Below are 19,529 nucleotides of genomic sequence, written 5' to 3'. Positions count from 1 at the left end.
AACTCATTATTAGTTTATGATGATTGTTTACTCTAGTTCTGGGAAAAATATTAAACACACAATGCCAGAAGCCGCAGTTTCCATTTGTCTCTTCTGCCCATAAGTAAATAACCTGGGAACGGAGAGAAAAAATACCAGTTTCTGGAAGGCAGCAGTGTCTCTTCATAGAACTTGAGAGTTCCTCAGTGTTTGTAGGACTAACCTTTCGCTAAACCTGAATTATCTCAAATAACGCTCCCCCCGCCCCCCCATGATGGTGAGAGGACAACAGTTTTTATTCACCATGAAACTCACTTCTGTGCAGAGCATTAGTTAAGGGTTGAGCACCACAGATGTTAAACCCACTGAAAGCCTTCAGGAGTTGTGCATGTAAACAGCGCATAGTTTTCTGGCACTTTAATGTGTTTTAGGGCAAATGTAGTCCCTGCTCTTCAGCTCTTTGGGAAACTAACTACTCCTCACCTCCAAAAAGGTAACACGAGAGAGCCATAAATAAGGTGTCTATAAGCAAAACAAAAAAGGCCACTGCTCGCAGAATCGGCTTCTAGCACTGAGAAGTCTTTTAGGGATTCAGTTTTACATACAAAGACCACTCCTGCAGAGCAGTGAGGCCCTGCCTGCACAGGTTGGTATTCGCAGCCCTGTACGGCAGGAGCAGGAGTCGCTCTGGGGCTCCATCCCAGGGGAAAATGCTCTCCCAGCATCTCGGTGCTTCTCTCTGCTCTGCAGGAGCTTTCTGGGAAGGACCAGACTCTCTTGCAGTCACACTTGAACACAAACTAAGTGAAGTTATCTGCCCGGGGTTTTAAAAGTAGCATGCTCATTGAAGAGATCTGCCATGAACTTGGGAGACTAAGGCACAAAAAGAGATAGACATCAAGGCCATGATACTCCATGTCCATCTCCATGATGCAAACCAAAGAAGCTCCATTTCTGAGTAAACTTTGAGGCCACTTTAAGGCTTATTATAGGGGACACAGTAAAAACTCATAAATGCAGCTGTCAGATCTAAAGAGGACTAGAGATTTCTTTCACTTTTTAAAAACATGCAAGTGACCCAAATTTGGGTCTGGAACACTGGTAAACAAAAACATAGTTTTATTTGAGGTACTAGGGCTTGTATAGCATGTGCCCAGCTCTGTCACTTGCCGCTAGCCTCAAACAGATGTGCCAGAACCAGAATCACTCAGGCTCTGCCCCAGGTCTATTCTACTTCTGTTCTCTGCCCCAGTCTATTCTACTTCTGGAATAGACTTAGCTCCCTCCAAAACGAGCAACAGCAGCAAGAGCAGCAGCCCTATTTCCCCTCTCCTCTCTCCTGCCCTTTCCCACACCAGGTCAGGCTAGCAGCAAATAGGTACTTGCTGTATTACACAGTGCTGAACAACAGGCAAGCTTATTTCTAAATACATGAAAATAGAAGTTTTTAAACCACAAAATACATACAGTTCTTACTGTAAGTTACGCAACAAGACGTACATTACACCTAACATTCATATGTTAAATGTAGCGTTATTTAATGTTATTTTCCGCCTCCTCTGTGTAGCAGATACAAGAGGCACATCCGCAAGAAATTAAAACTTCCACAAAAAGGTAGCAGATATTTTACTTTCTGGGCTTTTTACTCCCTGTCATAACAAAATAGTGATCATCTTGCCTGCTCTTTGTAAGAGGACCTTTTGATACACCAGGGATCCCTTTGTTACATGCTGTTGCTAATTTTCCTTTAGAGAGAGCCTTCTTGGTTGCTGGGACAAAAGTTTCATTTGCTTGCAAGTTTTTAGTTGAAGGCTGACTTTTTGCAGAAGGCTGCGCTGGCTTTTTGGTCGTTGCCACTTTGGCTGTAGTTTGAGGAAGCCTTACAACAGATAATGGAGTGCGTTCAGGAGGTTTCGATGAAGTGGGTCCAGCCTGAAGGCTTTTACTGACATTTTTGGCCTGTAAATGCTCTGCGGCTGTCTGCTCATTGGCAGCTGAAGACACATTTTTGCTTGCAGATCCCAGTGTAGGTGGTGACTTTGATGCTTTAGTAACTGCAAGGGAAGGTGCAGAAGCTGAGTGTTTTAGGACTGAAGCAGTTTTAAGGTTCCTTCCCTGGACAGAAGCTGTTTGTGGAGCTTTCCGAGGATGTTGAGACCCAGTCCCTGAAGTCTGAATATTTTTTTCAGAAGGAGGTTTTGCAAGGAGTTGCTGAGAACGCGCAAATTTGGCAACGGTATGCAGATTTGTAATGGGTGGCCGTGCAGGCTTTGGAGCAACAGAATTAGCTTTGGTTGTAGTGCTAGATACAGATTTGCATTTAGAAGGGACACACTTCTGTTTTGAAGCTATCGTTTCATTTGTTCCAGGCAGCTGAGACAGCTGTTTCGTGGAGGACGAGAGGGTAGACTGTAGCCCTGTTCCTGGCGACTTCTGGGCCAGTGCAAATTTCACCTTTGGAGCATCAGGGGACCGAATACGTTTGCGCAGTGTTTCAGAGTGAACAAGGGCTGTTCTTGATCCTGCAGGACCCTTGTTTACATGCTGCACAGGACGTGAAGGAGCAGAACCTGGTGAATTGTGTGCAGGAGACTCCAGTTCCTTTGAGGTGCCCATTACTGGTTTGAACGGAGACTGCATGCCTGTCACTGAAGTCCCTTGTAATTTGGACCTAACTGACAATGGTTTGGCTGTAGAGGGTGGGTGTGACGGTACTTTTGGTGATGCCAGGGCAGGGGACTGAGGACGTTTAAATAAAGCCTTCTTGCCATCGGCCCCATGCACAGCCTTTAGAGCTGAAACAGGAGTAGGGGGTTTTGATGGCTGCTTTTGAAACATCTTAATTGCTGACATAGGATTCATGGGAGGAGGTTGCTGACTTCTAGTTGAGGAGTTGGGGGCGCTATCGTTGGTGACCCCTTTCTGAAACGCCAGGATTTTTTGTTCCAGAGTTGCGAATTGAAGAACTCGGCACGGATCATATTTAAGCAGAAAACCTTGAAGAGTGTCCCAGCCTCCACCAACACGTACCATCACATGCTTGCCATGTAGCATCTGAGAATGGAAGGGGAAGAGAGAAATAAGAAGCATCTGTCTTATTTTTTGCAGCATTTCCTTATCTTACATTATAATCTACTGAAATTGAATAAAAATAAGACCTCTTTTCTTACAGAGAATCATTTAAAAAGGAAAAATTATGTAATCTATGATCTCCTCGATTCTTGACGGTCTCTCCTGCAGACAGTCACTATGCGTAGGGACATAATGAAAGCACATATATATGCAGGAGACGATCCTCGCACGCAAAAGTAGAGGAAACCAAAATAGGTACAAAATAAACATTTTTACCCCTTCTGTCAGCATCTTTATTTAGTACAAAGAATTTTTGATAAAGGCTTTGTTCAGTTAAGGATGTCCTCATAATATTTTAATCCCACAAATTCTTATGCCTGTTTAAGAGAGCGCTCAGTTATTCTGCCAGTGATATACCCCAACCGCCCAGATTTTGACCAAGCAATGTTCTCAGATTAAGTCTCTGTTGCATTATCTTTCTTTATATTTCATATTCTTACTGAAAATTTAGAAACAACATAGAAAATCATTAACCTGCTTATACTTTGGCATGGCTGTACTTGTAAAAATCAGTGGTTGTAAAATTGAATTAGCTAGACCTGCTTGAGTAGAGGACTGAATCAGGGGATCTCCAAAGGTCCCTCCCAACCTATGTTATTCTATGATTCTAAAACACTACCGTAAAAAACAAGGTATTCCAACTAAAAATATTTATCTCGCCCTTCTGAAAAAAACTCAGAATATTGACAAACTACTTACTCGTATGAACAGTATTTTATCCCCCAGTCTATAACGTCCTTCAGATAAGTATTCAATTGAAAATCGATGGGAACAACTGCAGGGAGGATCTTCTGCTATATGCTTAACCTAATTATTAAAATTGAAAGCATCTGTTAGTATTTTGATAGAAGCTCATGTTTAACAGTTTGTGTGACACAGTACCCCAAGAGATACTGATATCATCATCCTACAATCAAAAGAAACATTAGAATTCTATTCCCTCACAGAAGAAATCTCAGCTACATAGAGCTTCAAAACAGTGAATAAAGATAAGAAGGCACGCACATATAAAGACGACAGGTATGTTGAGTTGCTTAGATCTAATTTTCATTATTTCCTTGATTTGAAGATATTTCTACTTTATATTTTAAGTCTTGTCTATAATACTGTGTGTAGTAGCATCAAATCCCAACCACATCCTTGTCAAGACACTGTGATGGTTACAAGAAACTGAAACAAGTGATTGAGCCTCTTTCTGTGTCTGAATCAGTGTTCAGCAGAACTAATCCCATTGCTGCACCTGACCCAGTGGTACTTTAGCATTCTCCCAAACATTTGGAAGTCTTTTATAATTTAATCTTCTATGTGATGCCGAAGGAGGAAACCGCTAAAGCCAGAGAGAAGGTGGTCCCCAAGTTAAGTCCAGAGTTAGACAAGATGTGCCTGTTACAGGCATTTCTAGACTTAAAGAACTGGAAGGTCAAGACTATTGCCAAGGGCCAACACTATTCAGTTTTCAGAGGGAGAATCTGGTGACTGATGTTCCAAACGAAGCAAAAGTTTGACATACATCATCAGGAGACTTTTATAATAAACAAGTTTTAAAGTTTCAATATGTATTTTCAAGCAAAATAGGATAGTTGTTTACCATTCCTTTTGATACCAGTTCACAAGATGAGGAAATCATTCCATTTTCTGCATACATATTCATTTCCAGTTGGTACAGCTATAAAGTTTTTATTTAAAGTCTCTCTTTCAAAAGTGTTTTATCAAAGCCTACTTTTCACATTTCATGAAGTTTGATGAAAATGTCAAACTGAAGAGCAGTACAAGTTACAGTCATAGAATACCGATACATAAGAAAAATTGAATGATGAGAGGTTATTTCTTATACTCAAGGAAGCAGTGAAAAAGAGGAAGAATGGAAGATCAAGACAAGTTACACGCACTGAGGCATTAACTCCAAAATATGCATGACAACATTTTGCTTACATTTAAAAATAATCTTCTAAAGAAGTGCATACCCTTGCATTTTCTGTTTATGGGGGCTCACAAACATTAGATGAAAAATTGCCTGTGCTTACTGAGCCAGATCGCACAAGTACTAAACTTAGAGTTGGACTTAAAGCCCACCTCACAATAAGTAAGTGCAAGTAGTACTTACTGCCTCATGTAGCTCTCCATGGTGACATGACTTTGCTGTGCTAACAGGCAATGCTGGTCCAGAGGTCATTAGCAGTGTTTCTTCTAGCTCAATTTCCTTCTCCAGTTTTACTAGCACAGGAGGTTCAACTCCATACCTCAACACAAATACATAAGTAGAGCTTAATTGCTAATCTACTGAAGAAAACAAAGAAACTGATGAAGGTAGACATGCAAAATGCTGAATAGCTAGACTGACAGAGAGCACCACTACATCAATCAGAGCTGTCTTGGTGATCCAAAGAGAGGAGCAGCTCTGAGTTTCTGGGAGAAGTTGTCCCAAAGGTGGTCTTAGAGGCACCACAGAAGGCCATAACAGTACTGTCAAACGTGTGCAGTTTAGGTTACAATCAATTTAAAGCTTGTCGTCCTGCACTGGAAATAAATTAGAAGCCTAAATTTACAGAATGACAAAGAGCTGATTCATATTCAAAGCTTACATGCCTGCTCAAAGCTTAGGGAAAAATAATAAAAAGATCATGTTTAAGGTTCACTGAGTTCTTCAGGCGTGCTACCAAGATGTACACATATCTATAAGCTGAAGGTAGCATCCAAATACAGAGCTATAAAAATCAGTATGCATCAGCACCTCTCCACGAGATGGATCTGATAAATATTTGAAAAAAATATTCCCATTGTAAGGTAGGCCTAGAAGAGCTACTCATTACTTTCTGCACAAAATTAGCACCTACTGCACTATATTTAACAACTGCAGTTCATCTTAACTTTGTCTTAATATTTACTTAAAAAGAATATATCCATTACTCTCTAGTTAAAAGCCTGCATGGATCACATACCTGGATACAATGCGACCAATTTCCAGCAGACAGAGATACACTTGTCTTGGATCCTTGTGCAGAACTAAAAGGGAGGAAAAAAAGGGGGAGGGGGCTTACATTTCATATCAAATGTGGGAAGCCCTGAGTAATTAAATACAGAGAAGATATGGAACAGATGGCTACAACCATCTAAGCAGAGTCAAACTACATTACTAAGCCAGTTTGAGGTGTACTGTGGAATAATGGAAAAAGCAGTACAAGAGTTTTTCAACTTTTATTCTCTTTGAAAAAAAATGTCTAATCCCATCCTCTCTTTTCTGAAACCAAATTCCTCTCTACCTCTTAAGAGGAACACACTTTAGCTGGTCTTATGCTGTTCCTTTTAGATGCAAACTGGAAAGCAAGAGAGATGAGAGTTTTCCCTTCTCTATTGCCAAATACGTTATATCAGTCTCACAGATCCAGAGCATTCAACAGATGCAAACAGATGCAGTCTCTCAGTTCACATGTGTGCGTGCAGACACAGGTACAGTCTATAGGTGGACAACCAGAGGAGAACATGCTGCAAGGGATCCTGCTGACAAAAGAGTGGCTACGCAGAGCCATTCACCTAGACAGTTTAAACCATGGCCGGGAAAGGTTAATCAAAATGACTGCTACTGTTTCAGCAAGCAAGAGCCATCTTTTTGTTACCACTTTAAAAGTTTTGGTTGCCGGCAGAGTCCATCCACATGTCTGACTTGACAGGCAGAAGCTGCTGCCAGCACAGCTGCCCTAGGAGCCTTCACGCTACCAGCTGCAGCTGCCCTGTTGAGATGCCCACACCTGACCCTGCTATCCCCCCCCTTTCACCCCTCCCTGGCAGTGCCTAACCCCTGGCTCATCCACGCAAAGCTTTTCTTCAGAATTTGGTGTCTCTTTGTGAGGCTGCGCTCTGAGCAGAAACTTTGGACAGTCAGAGAAGGGGCAAGAATGATGCTGGTTTTAGAGGTAAAAGCTCCAACTCAAATATCAGGTCCTGGCTGCAAACACAGAAGACATCCCTAGCTTAGAGATGTAACTTAAACAGAGTTTTACACTAGATTTTGTTTCTCAAGGGCTGTGCCTACACTAACCCAGCTAAAGTGTCCAACACAGAGGCTGTTTTGCACCCCTCTTCCCAGTTCAGAGTAGCTGGGACAGTCACACACACTTGACCAGGGAGAAACCAAGTCTTGAGCAGAAGAGCTAAAGAATGAGATGGAAGGCTAGGGCAACAGCCAAACAGTGTGTCGATGACCACGGAAGTTCTTGGTTTTCTTGACAACTTTAAAATGAAAGTGGTAGATTATTTTTCTGCTGCATGAAAGAATGGAAGAGGGAGAAGGAAATCAATGGCTACTTTCAGTTGAAGCTTTGGGCTTTTGTTGTTGTTTGGTTTTTTTAATTTCAAAATCTACTTTTAGGGGTGCAAGCAGAACAAAGGCCACAGAGGAGAAAAATAGTTCAAGAGCTCATGAACAAGTTATTACTTCCTTCTCTGCTGCACTTGTGCCTTGAAACTGGAATGCACTCAACATTTTTTAAGTCTACTAATAGTAGTATGAATGTACAAATCCCCTCTCCTCCCACCTAAAACCCACAAACAAGCCCTGTGATTTCTTAGCCAGCTGGAAATGCTGTCTAATAACTCAAGAGACCAAAAGCCAGAAGAAAAGGCATTCAGCTTCCCTCCACTCACACACCCAATATCTTCCTCTCCCTCCCGCCATCAAATATAAGAGATGAGAAAATTGTATCTACAACTTTTATACGGCGCACCTTTTATCTATATAAACAAGTCTGACTTTCTTCATACTGCACAGTAACAACATTCAGTAGAAACGCGAAACTCACTACAAAGAGAAACCCAACAAACCAGCTCCATATTTACAGATGAAATCTAACATCATGCTGATGTTCAATTTGGTATTAAAACTACTTTGCTTCACATAAGACCAAAGTATTTCTTAACATATAAACTGAGTAGGTCAGATGTTTCTATTTTTATCATTGACTTCAATTTGTAAAGGCAGTTTCTTTTCCAAAGTCTACTTTTAAGAAGATCCGAGTACAAAGGGTAGATCTAGAATAGGAAGTTGACACAGCCATAATCTAAAAGGTGCTGGAGATTATGTCTTCTTTTGTTCTTAAGTTGTTTTGCCAGCTGTAACAGAAATAGTGTAAATTGCCTGAATCCAGAAGGAAAAAAAAAAAAAACTAAATATACCCCTAGCAGAAATCAACATATTTGGCTTGATGTCAAAGTTGCGCAAAGACATCCCATGACAGCTACTCTCCCTTTCATTTAATTTCTTTCCTCCACGGCTTTCCACATGTTTCAGGAGGTGTTGCTATATGTATCTGACAGAAGACAACTGTAAAATTTCAGAGACAGCCTTTCCCCCGTTCATTCATAGAGAATGACTTGAAAGTTCGATGGAGAACATCAGTGGAAAGAATGTTTCATCAAGGAGGCTGCAAGTCTGCTCATCCGACTGCCAAAAAGGCTCAAAGACGATATTTATGCCACAAAGCAAGCTTGTGTTGAGAGTTATAATCAGACTTCAAAACACTTCTTGGCTATGCGCAAAAGACACAGCATTAGAAAATACTGTCTGTTTATCTCAGGGAGGCTAAACAGGTTTGAATTACCCATCCAGTTAAGGGAACTAAGGTGTTTAAGCGATGTAATTCATACAAGTTGAACTGAAAAGCATTAAGACTAATTTTCTTATACCTCAGTTCTCCCACTCATCTGTATTTCATGGCACTTAAAAAAGATAGACTCCCTACTTAAATCAGAATGAGATAGATGCAAATAAGGATGTTTACTCAACTATTTAAAAGCAGGCTGATCCAGTAGACAAGGCATGGGCAGCCCAACTAGCAGGGAGGATTGCTTAAAAGAAAGACAGTTAGTCAAAGCTATGGCTCCCATTTAAATATCACTAAATGGCACAAAGACTTCAAGAAAGTCTAGTAAATATTGCAACATATTTGTCTCATTACTGAGAACATAAAGGTACTTTGCAATTTTTTGGTGTTCTGCTTGACAGGCAGATACTTTGCAACTTTTTTTTTTTTTTTTTAAGTATTGTTTGCCAGAGAAAGATTTGTATCAGTTTTTATTGGCATAGTAGCTGTTAAAAGAGCATTTCATTATTTGCCCTATAATGAAAGCACAGTTTCTCTTAATTAGCAGTCAAAAATTTTATTCCATCTGGAAATATCAGTCTTGTGGCTGTTTGTTAAAAGGTACAGACTGTGCACTGGGGCAGGCATGCGCACATACACAGTTGGCAATACTTATTTTCATGACCATCTTGTTAGATGGGAAAATACAAATGGCTTAGAGAGTTATGTCGGGTAGGCCCTGAAGTAAATGTTAATTATCAATAGACTGTTGTCACTTCAGGCATAACACCCTGATATAGTTACCAAATTTAGCAGTCATGAATGCAATATTCTGAGTGTTTTCTGCAATAAGAATGAGTTCAAATACCAAATAAAGGATGTTATTGTGAGTTGACTTCATGGCCTTGTGGTCTTCCAGCATGGGAAAAGCAGGGCAGGAAGGGAAGGGACACAACACTTCTTCTCTGTTACTCAGTGGCCTTTTTACCGACGGAAAACATGCCACAGTTTGCTGCAGCAGCTCCCACTTCCCCCTTCCTCCCACATTGCAACTTTCAGAAGGCTGGAAAGGCATCAGTCAAATTAGAGCAGTCATGGATTGATCTTTCAAGGCTTTTACAGGAACACTCCCTTAAAAAAAATAAAATCCTTAACTGCTTGCACAAGACGGGAACAGTCATGACAAAGGCTTCAAAAGACTATACACAAGAGTTCTCCATGACCCAGGTAGTTAGTAGATCAAAATAAGTCTTACAAAAAGATAGATTTACCTAAACCTTCAGATTCAAAGAGATAAGTTTCATCAACTCCAACGGACCTACACCAGTTCAGAAAGTTGGCAGTATTATCTCTAGCAAAGAAAGATCCTGATGGAGCATCCTTCTTGCATGGGACTTTTCTCATAGGAAAATTCTGCCAAAGGAAGAAAACAAAAAGTTCATTGTGCACATCAACACAGCCAACAAATTTCAAAGCATATTTTAAAAGGAAAATAAACCCCAAATTTAGAATACAGAAACAATGCCTGGTAACTATTTTGCACTAAATAAATAAATGAAATCACATATATTACTACAAAGGCAATGTTAATGCAGATCACATTCCCCCTTACCTATGTGAACAGTCACTGTGAGTGAGCAATCCTCAGCTCTGCAAACTCTCCCAAAACTGTCCATAATACAGTTGCTTTCCCATTTCCCTGCATGCTGGGTAAAAAGTCCTGCTAGCGGGTTCACAGGTCTAGACAATTATTCCCTCCTCCCATGCTCTGTCCATGGCAGTAGAATGAGCACACAGAACCAATGAAAACCAATGAAACTGTACTTGGCTGCCACATTTCAACATTTTAGAGACCATTCTAGAAAGCAGAGGGAATCAAAGGGAAGCAAGGGACAGTTTACTTTAAAAATAAATAAGTACGGATTTGCATTAAACTGGTATCTTCAAAAGTAAACAAACAGGCTTGAAAAAAATGTATTCAAGTTGGGCATCTTATCCTCCTTTAACAAAAAAAAAAACCTAAGAACTTGCAGCATTCGTACAGCTCTCACATAAATACCATTTGGCATCCTAAAACTGCTATCCTGTTCCCCTCCATTAGTAATAATTCTAATATTAGCCCTTCTATTACTTACCGGTAAATATTCATTATTTAAGACCTGCAGCTTGTAAAACTAAACACTAATGCCACCATATAGACAAAACAGTAAAAATTAAACACACAAAGAAATTTGGATATGTTAAGACAGAGTATTTGGTTTCTCTGAAGTGCACGTTAGCTAACAATCTTCTAGCTTTTGACATATCCAAGCATTGCCCTAAGCACACTGGATACCTATCTATCGAACATATGCTTCCTCCTCTAGCGTTACCAGCTTTACAATCCAAAGTCACAGATCAGTATTTTTCATTGTATAAACACAGACTGCAAGTTGTTTGGGATTCACATTTCAGCTCAGCCTTAGTTCCTAACAGGAAAGCTGAAGTCAAATACAACTCAAGTTCTCAAAGTACAACTCAGTTTGGATATTTTCATGGCTAACATATACTAGAATTTAGCCACCAGTTTCTAGCACAGAACATACCACTAAATGCCAACAGATACCTTGTTACCAACCCACCCCACTGTTAGCCAGGGAACAATCAGAGTTCGGTACTGCACTGGACCATCCTCTGGCAAGACTTCTCCAGAAGTCAGACTAACTGGGAACTTGGTAAGGGCCTTAAGATTTGATTCACAAATTGAATAAATGTTATTTGTTGCATAAACCTAGTTTATCCACCTATAAAGCCATATTGTTGTTAATCAATCTCTGGATACACAGCAGAAAAACACAACTTTGGGAAGTCTCACTGCTTTCCTTTTAGTACTTCATACAACTAAAGGGGTTGTATGAAAAAATACAATATGACTCACCCTTAAGTTATTTGAGCTGCAACATTTTTTAATTGTGTTCTGAAGAACACCAACCAATTGGCAAAGCAGTACTCCATTATCAAGTTCTTCCAGCAGTTGTTCAGCTGTGACTTGTACTCCTAAAGAAGTAAGGCAAATATTAGAGTTACTCCACAGAGGGTAAAGAAATCTCATATGAACCTACTGGCAACTCAGACACAGCATTTCATAGTTAAACACTTAGGTTAGACCACAGTCCACAAAGAGAAGTCCTATGATCAATATTAAATGCCACTGTTGCTTGGGTTCATCTAACACAGGTTGATGAATTTCTTCCCATCTTATGAGCCAGACCACAAAGATATTGCTATTGAAGTAATATAATAATGAAAGCATTTAGAAAGAAATCTCTGAAAGGCTCTTTCTAAATTAATACTTGCTCCTCCTGCCCAAATAGATGCAATAACTATTTATCCCCTCCCCCCTCACCAAAAAAAGGACTTGACAGACTGAAAAATAGTAGAAATACATAAGTGAACTAAAACTCATTGTCAATATAATTGGATGTTAATTACACAATCAGATTCAGAAATATAAATTAGAAGGATTAATCACCCTACCTCTAAGAGGTACAAGCTAATAAAATCTGAAACCAGAGCATGCGTTTTAATGCAACTCTCTTACCCCTTCTGGCTCAAACACACCAAATCTTAATAGTATTATGAATATGAAGTGTCAGCCTTGACTGGGATATTGGAACGCACTTTGAGATTTACTAGACAGTGATTTATTTTTAAACTCACCCAAGAGGCCAGAAAGCCAGATTGATAGATCTTCTTGCATAGGCACCAAAGTTGCTTCATGCCGCACAGATATCCACTCGTCATATAGGCACACATCTGCCAAACCTGGGCCATGCCTGGGAGTCAGAGGACTTCGTGGACTTAAAGGAAGGTCATCTCCAAACCACACCTGCAGAAGATTTCAGTAAACTGAAGATAGTCAGCTCTAATATTTGCAATGAGATGATAGAATCTTGCAGTTCTGCTATAGTCTAAAGATCTCTTATTCAAAGAGTAAGCTTTAATTTCCCTTCACATAAACAAAACCAACAAAACAGTATCAAGCGTGGCGTGACTCTCATGAGCGACTGCTGTATCAGAAGGGCCACTACATTTGTTCTCTTGACTTCACAGTTATCCTTCTGTGGCTACACATAGATTTTATTTGGCTTTAAAATAACTTACTTTTCCTGAATTTTAAATAAAAATGACACATATTAAACCCATGCTGGGTTTTTCCCAGCACATTTTAGGTAATAAAATCTGTAGTTTATAACATAATTTATTACAGACTATCGATTTCTCTGAGCAAGCATTTTGGAGGCATTTTATGTTTAAATTATTAAAATGATTAAGTTAAAAGAGAAAGTATGCAAGAACATATATCCTTAGCATTTCTTTTAAGAAATATGTATTTTCAGCCTACAAGCTACTTTTACTTTTTAAGAAAAGGACCACATTGAAGTTTCAAGTACAGAATTTCCAAAGAGAAGGAGTACTCCCAATATTCTTGCTGAACTGAAGGAAAGTGGCTAAGTTTGTCTGCATATATGTATACATCTATACATATTTGTGTTTTTAAGTGATTAACTCAGTTTTTTTTTTTTTTTTAAACAGCTTTTAATCATCATACAAATTCTTCTAAGCCTTTGGCTTGGAAGCCTTCTTAGGTGTTTGCACTTATGGAAAGAAAGTATCACCTAGCTGATAAAACACATGGTAAGGATCCAGCATTCCTGGGTTATATCAGTCTTGCCACATGGCTCTGTTCGTAAAATGGGAAAACTATTACATTTGTTTAAGGCAAAGACAGCTCCGCGCATTCTAGCATTTCATCTACTTCAGGGTAGATCTTTGCATAAAAAAGCATTATACAAAATTCAAGCATTACAAAAGTATTTACCTGAACTGCATTCTGCATGGTCATCTGCATTTACATTAGTTTCTCCCCCTGGGGAAAGAGAAGAGAATTTTTAATATCGTCACTCCTGCTTTCTTGAAAATCCCAATAAAAACTCACCAGTGCCATTTTTCCAAAATAAGAGTCAGTCTAAGCAGGGACGGAAGGAAGAAAAGAGAGAAGTATCTTAAGAGTTAAGGTTTCAATCCAGCATTCAGTCAGCTTTGGTTCTCTGCCCTTAAATAAAGTAGCAGTTACTACAGCACAAAGTAGCAACTTACTTTATATGCATAAATAATACTCAAAGGTTTCCATGATTTCAAGAAGCTGGAAGGCATTTCCTTTGCCAGGGAGAAGTAACTAAGTTTCAAACCATTCTGGGATTTAAGAATGTTGATGTTCACTCTTTCCTTCTAAGCTATCAAAAGCGTACCAGTGCATGCATGCATACACATATATGCCTCACAAGTTTACATTCAATACTTGGCAGACTATGAAAAACTTCAAAGAAAGAACTCATTTGGCAGAATGAGATTTCTTCTTGCATGGGTACATGAGAAAAATCGTTTTTATTAATTTCTATAGGGATTCTGACTTAGTTTTCCAGGCAGATAGCACACACCTAAGTTATCAACAAAACAGTGCAAACTACTGCAGCAGTATGGTTATCAGGACAATACCCTTTGAAAAAAAATCCTTAGGGAAAGCATTTTAAAGGTAATGTAGTCTACACTTTATCTCCTGAAGCCTACACAGTATTTTACAGCAGTGCTTTCAATAATGGGAAAACCCAGCACAAACTTTACCCTGGGCTGGGGATCAATAACCCTCTCCATATAAGCTACAGGTTTACAGATGAATGTTATTACCAGGTTGGCTGCTTGTGGCCATACTGGAAGGAATTTCCTCAGCACAGTCCTCCACAACGGTAGTGGAGGGTGGCACTGCAACCTTCCTGCAAATGTACATATCTATGCCTTGAAACCTGTTAAAAAATAGGTGTCTTGCTCCTTTAACTAAAAACTGCAGTAGAACTTCATCTTACAGATCAGGCTGGAGATCAGACGGCACACACGGTCACAAATAGTTTAAAACCATTCTTATAGTTTAAAACCATTCATTTTCTTGCCCTCCTCTGTCCCTAAATGTTTAAATTTCCTATGCAGACACCACTCTTCTCCATCTGTTTCACTACCTAGCTTTCCAAAGCCAAAAGGGCAAATAGACCATCACAGGAGATGTAACACTCATAAAAGACCTCTTCTCCTTCCTCTAAGCTGGAGAGCAGAATTGTGCCATTTCACCTCCATTTCTCCTCCTTACTACCTTTAACCTCACACACTACAGAGGACCACAGGTGTCAGAAAGTTCAACCAACTTACCTCCACGCCAGGCAACTGAGCAACCAGTTCGTTTTCAGACTGAAGCCACTTCTGGGTATCAGGACTACTAGCACTACTCAAACTTTATCAAAGACACTGCAAGAGACTCTTTCCCCTGCCTTTACTTTTATTTCTAAGGAAGACAAAAAGGGACATCCTCTCTTTGATGTCATTTGTCTTCATATGAATGAACAAGGGAAGGGCAGGCTATGTACCAAGCATTACTAATGAGCATGTTATGCTTCCCACAGCTTTGTCCAGAGGAATACATTTTCCTTTAGCATAAGAAAGCCATTGTCCCAAGAGAGCCGCAGTAAGAGGCTTCATTGATTTAAAAAAATAAATAAAACAACTGTTGAACAGCCCACAGAGAAGCTGCTCTCATTAAAATAAGGAGCTGCACATAGCCTAACAAGAGCTCTCGCATGCTAACTGCCAGCAGAAGAACAAAAGGCAGCCTAATTCACAGGGAGCACTCAAAAACACGAACAAAGCAAAATATTCATGCAGCAGCTATCGCAAGAATGTCCAGCATCTGCAGTTTTGTGGGATGTCCAACAAAAACTAGTCAAAAAAAAAAATTGAGGAAAGTTGTGGCACTTCAAGGGCCTGCTCTTTCAAAACAAGTTATTTTGCAAGCCCATATGCCTCAGGGCTCTCTAGAAAGTCAAATGGCTTCACTTATTATCATAGCATCTGAATAACACTTAGCAAAAAAAAAAAAACCCAGCAACAACAAAATCTCTCATAACATAGAATATCCTGAGCAGATTCTAAGCTGATAGTTTAATTGAGCTTAACAGTTAGCCATTTTCAGATCCCAAACAGACCTTTTCTCAGATTGCTGGGAATACAGATTAACACAGCCTCATCACATACAGGGAAGAGGCATGGGATGAGAAAAACCCACAAGTCTTCCACCATCAAGTAGCCAATACGCACATAAGGTGCTGTGAGGAGGAAAATATTGGAGTAATAGAGTCAAATCTTTAAGTTCTTCTCAAACCAGCAGGGTTCCCTGCATCATAAAATTGTACATAATGAATGAAGTAAGTATTTGATATTAAATGCAGGAAGCTCCAGCTGGAACCGTACTGGTTTCTAGGTATATTAGTTTTTTCAATTCACCTTCACTCAACAGGCATTTAGTCTTCAGGGCTCACAGTGGTGAAAGAAAAGGCCTTATAATGGGAATCCACTGTACCATGCCCAGTGCACAGCCTCTGGCCATGCCATTCCCATTTCCCTGCCAGCTGATATCCCTAAGGTGCCCAGGAGGGCTGTCTACCTGTTTCATCCCTTAAAGTGAGGAAAGCAGTAGCAACACGTAACTGCTTCCCAACCAGAGGGGCAACCAGCCCTGCTCAGAGCTCAGCCCACCCAGAGTTTTCCAGCCGCTGCCACCACCATCACACCCAGAAAACATCTCCTTCTCTCTCGGCCCTTCTGCTACTGCTGCCAACAGGCTCCGTGGGATGGTGGGAGAGGAGAAACGCTCCCTAGTATCATCTTATTGCTGGAATAAATACAGCTACACCGATTTTCTGCGAGACAGGTGGTCAGCCCCAAATGATGCGTTGGGGAAGGCAGGAGCTGCCGTCAGCTGGCTGATTGCCGAACCCCAAATAAAAGACTACGCCTACGGATCAACATTAGCAAAGAGAGGTGAAAAAAGGTACTCTCCACTGCCACACCACACAGGAGCAGGCCTCCCTCTCAGGAATGGGCGCAGCTGTACGTCTAGAAGACCGCAGGGTCTCCCTCTGCTCTCCAGAGCACTGCCCACCACTTTGCCCCCTGGCAATTTAGGGAACAGCACCAAAGCCAGCAAGTGCTAAAGCACTGTACGCAAACACTTCAGGACGCCAAACACATGCTCTTAGCTGCTGCGCCAGATCACCTGCTGAGTATCAGTTGCATCAAGTTGTATAGATCGTTCACAGGGGGCCAACCAGCGAGAGATGCTGCACTAATTACAAGCCTTTCTGTCACACAAGATGAAGCAAGTCCAAGTTGCGTTTTACTAGACTGCACAGAGCAATCCATGAACAGCTTACAAATAAACAAAAAAAACGCCCAACTCCACAGACACCTGAAACACACACGAAGCAGTCGTTAATTTAGCTGCAGGAGATCCTAAAAGGATTCACAGACTCATAAAAAACCTTGCACAGAAACACTTTTACATCCTCACCCTCTATTTAAGAGGCATCACACATCATCTTCTATCCCATCAACACCCAAAGGCAGTCACAACAGACTAGCCTTGAACAGCTGGAAACTGTGTATTAGTTTTGACAGTACCTACCAAAATTCACATTCTTAAACACTCCAAAATGAAAGAAGCTGTCAAAGCACTATCTGTGCAAGCCTGGAACAGGATATCCAAGATTTTTTGTATACATCTATCCTAACACGCAAAAGAAAGTAGGTGAGCACAAGAGACATCCATGGAGCGCAACTCCGTGTTTTGCTACAGCAATTACAGAGTCCTTTTGTGGCATTACTGAGTCAGCAGGAGCTCTGCCTCCTTGGGGAGGCCTCAGGGGCGTCAAAGAGAAAGAACCAGACTAGTCAGTCCGCAGTGAAGCGCTTTAAGGTGGCAACCAGCTCCTTCCACAAAGCCCAGCTGACAGCTCTAGCCAGGGATCACCTTTCTGCTCCGCTCAGCGAGGACACACGCAGGGCGCTGCAGCGAACCCACTCTCTTCTTCATAAGGGACACAAAGCCCCTGAATTCACACCCATCAGGGCAGGGAAAGCCACTTGAAATCAAGGAGGAGCATTTCACCTCAACAGCTGGCATCTCCGCAGGAGAAGGGCAGATGGCTCCTTTAATACAACAGCATCCCGTTCGGGGAGACCTCGGTTTCGGTGAGACGCGCTACCCTGCCATCCGCTCACGCTAAGCCAACACAGCTGAGCAAGGAAACAAAAGCAAACTGTCCTCTTTCCTTCCCTTTTCCCCCTCCCACTTCTTTCAGCAAAGCATCACTGAGGAGATCATCACTGGAAGGCCCAGAAGCAGGCTGCTGGCTGGCCATAGGAGGAGTTGCATCATCACTTCATTTGAAAATCCAGTTTTATTATGAAAGATCCACCCAGTACATACATAATTACAAGTGTACGGGCCAGCTATGCCTTAAAGGTCCCAAAGGTATACATGCACTTTTTCCCATGTCTTTATCAGATAACATGTCAAGAGGTGACAAACAGCATCCCTGGAACAGGGCCAGCTTTCAGGCAAAGAAAGCAGCCAGGCGTTTTCCAGACTGCTAAGCAGTACGAGCGGGTATCAGAGCCAAGAGCGCCAGAGCAAATTTCCTCCAAAAGCAGCAGCCGCTTGCACGAGGCACAAGGGAGACTGGCGTGAAGGGGGTTAGGCAAAAAAAAAAAAAAAAAAAAAAAAAAACCGCTGCCCTCTCCCACCCGGCAGGGTGAACCTCACGGCTCTTCCCTCCCAAGAGCCGCGGCGCTGAGCAGCGCGGTGACCGCCCGGCCTGGGCTGCTGCCGGCTGCGCGGCGGAGGCGGCCAAGCCCGGCGGCCAGGCTCCAGCCCAGCCCGGGCACCCGCCGCGCCGCAGCCGGAGCCCCCGCCACGCTAAACACTTAACACCGCTTTCAGCGCTGCTTTTCTTAAAGAAGCACGCCTAACTCCGCGCACTGAAATACGCCCCGCTTGCACGGTGGGAGCTGCCCCCACCCGACACCCCCGCTGGTGGGGACCGCTGCGGCAGAGCAAGGCAGCGCCCCACACACAACCTCCCGCCCCGGACCCTCCCGCGCACAGGACGGGAGAGGGGGGATGCTGAGCACCGCCGCGCCCCGCGCTACTCACCGGCAGCCGCTGCAGCGCCGCGCCGCGCCGCGCTGCGCCCCCTCCCCGCGCCGGGCACCAGGGCGCCCCGGCGCCGGCCGCTCCGTTCGAAAGGGCCAATCAGCGCCCGCGGGGCGGGGCCAGGCCGGGCCGGGCGGCGCGCGCCGCCGCCGCCGCCGCCGCCGCCGCCGCCGCCGCCGCCGCCGCCGCCGCCGCCGCCGCCGCCGGCGGGAGCCGTTGCGCCGGGGGCGCCCCGGGTCACCCCGCTCCTTCCCCTCCCCAGCCCCCACACACTCCGTTTTACACTAGGGACCTGGAGGGTCGGCTGCTGCGGCCCGGGTCCCGTCAGGGAGAGACTGCTGGAGCGCGTCGGCCCGGCGCTCGTCTCGGCCGTCCTGGGGTTTGACGCCGCTGCGAGCAGACCCGGACGCAGGCGAACGGCTGCCGCTGCCCCAAGCCCCCCCGTTAGTGCCGGTGAGGCCCCCGTAGGGAAACCAAGCAGGCAGCACCGCCCGGACAGCGAGTAAACGGGAGGCCTCGAAAGGGAGACGCGTCGCAGCCGCTTGATGCTTGCTGGGGGGAAATAATTGCAAAAAAAAAGCTTGGGGACTTCACGCCCGGCTTTCGCGTTTTGATAGTTTTCTGATTACGTGGGCTATGCATAGTGGGATGTCTTTGCTGCTCCTTGCTGCCGAGGTGGTAACGCAAAAATGAAAAGGCTAAACTGTTTTCACACTATTTGGATCCAGTCAGTGGACTAATAGTAGTGAAAATACCATCAAGTA

At 42.7% G+C, this 19,529-nt stretch overlaps 1 protein-coding gene across 4 annotated transcripts; it reads right to left on the bottom strand.

The window, feature by feature from the left end:
* Positions 1-1,081: 1,081 nt before the first annotated feature.
* On the bottom strand, positions 1,082-19,146 carry GAS2L3 (growth arrest specific 2 like 3). 4 transcript variants are annotated; one of them, XM_068938757.1, is made up of 9 exons: positions 19,058-19,146; positions 13,549-13,596; positions 12,387-12,555; positions 11,605-11,723; positions 9,959-10,100; positions 6,051-6,114; positions 5,216-5,351; positions 3,811-3,918; positions 1,082-3,033 (listed from the first exon to the last, which is right to left on the bottom strand). In XM_068938757.1, the coding sequence occupies exons 2-9, from the start codon at positions 13,576-13,578 to the stop codon at positions 1,606-1,608; spliced, it is 2,196 nt and encodes a 731-aa protein (XP_068794858.1). In that variant the 5' UTR covers positions 13,579-13,596; positions 19,058-19,146; the 3' UTR covers positions 1,082-1,605. The 4 variants fall into 4 exon arrangements, with proteins under 4 accessions (XP_068794858.1, XP_068794841.1, XP_009675882.2 ...); XM_068938740.1 differs by lacking the exon at positions 19,058-19,146 and adding an exon at positions 18,766-18,875; XM_009677587.2 differs by lacking the exon at positions 19,058-19,146 and adding an exon at positions 17,719-17,847.
* Between the last annotated feature and the right edge of the window lie 383 nt (positions 19,147-19,529).

Source organism: Struthio camelus, chromosome 1 (genome assembly GCF_040807025.1).
Source record: "Struthio camelus isolate bStrCam1 chromosome 1, bStrCam1.hap1, whole genome shotgun sequence".
In the NCBI taxonomy this organism is placed as follows: Eukaryota; Metazoa; Chordata; class Aves; order Struthioniformes; family Struthionidae; genus Struthio; species Struthio camelus.
Note: the sequence above shows the minus strand (reverse complement) of the source record. Positions and strands in the feature narration are given on the sequence as shown.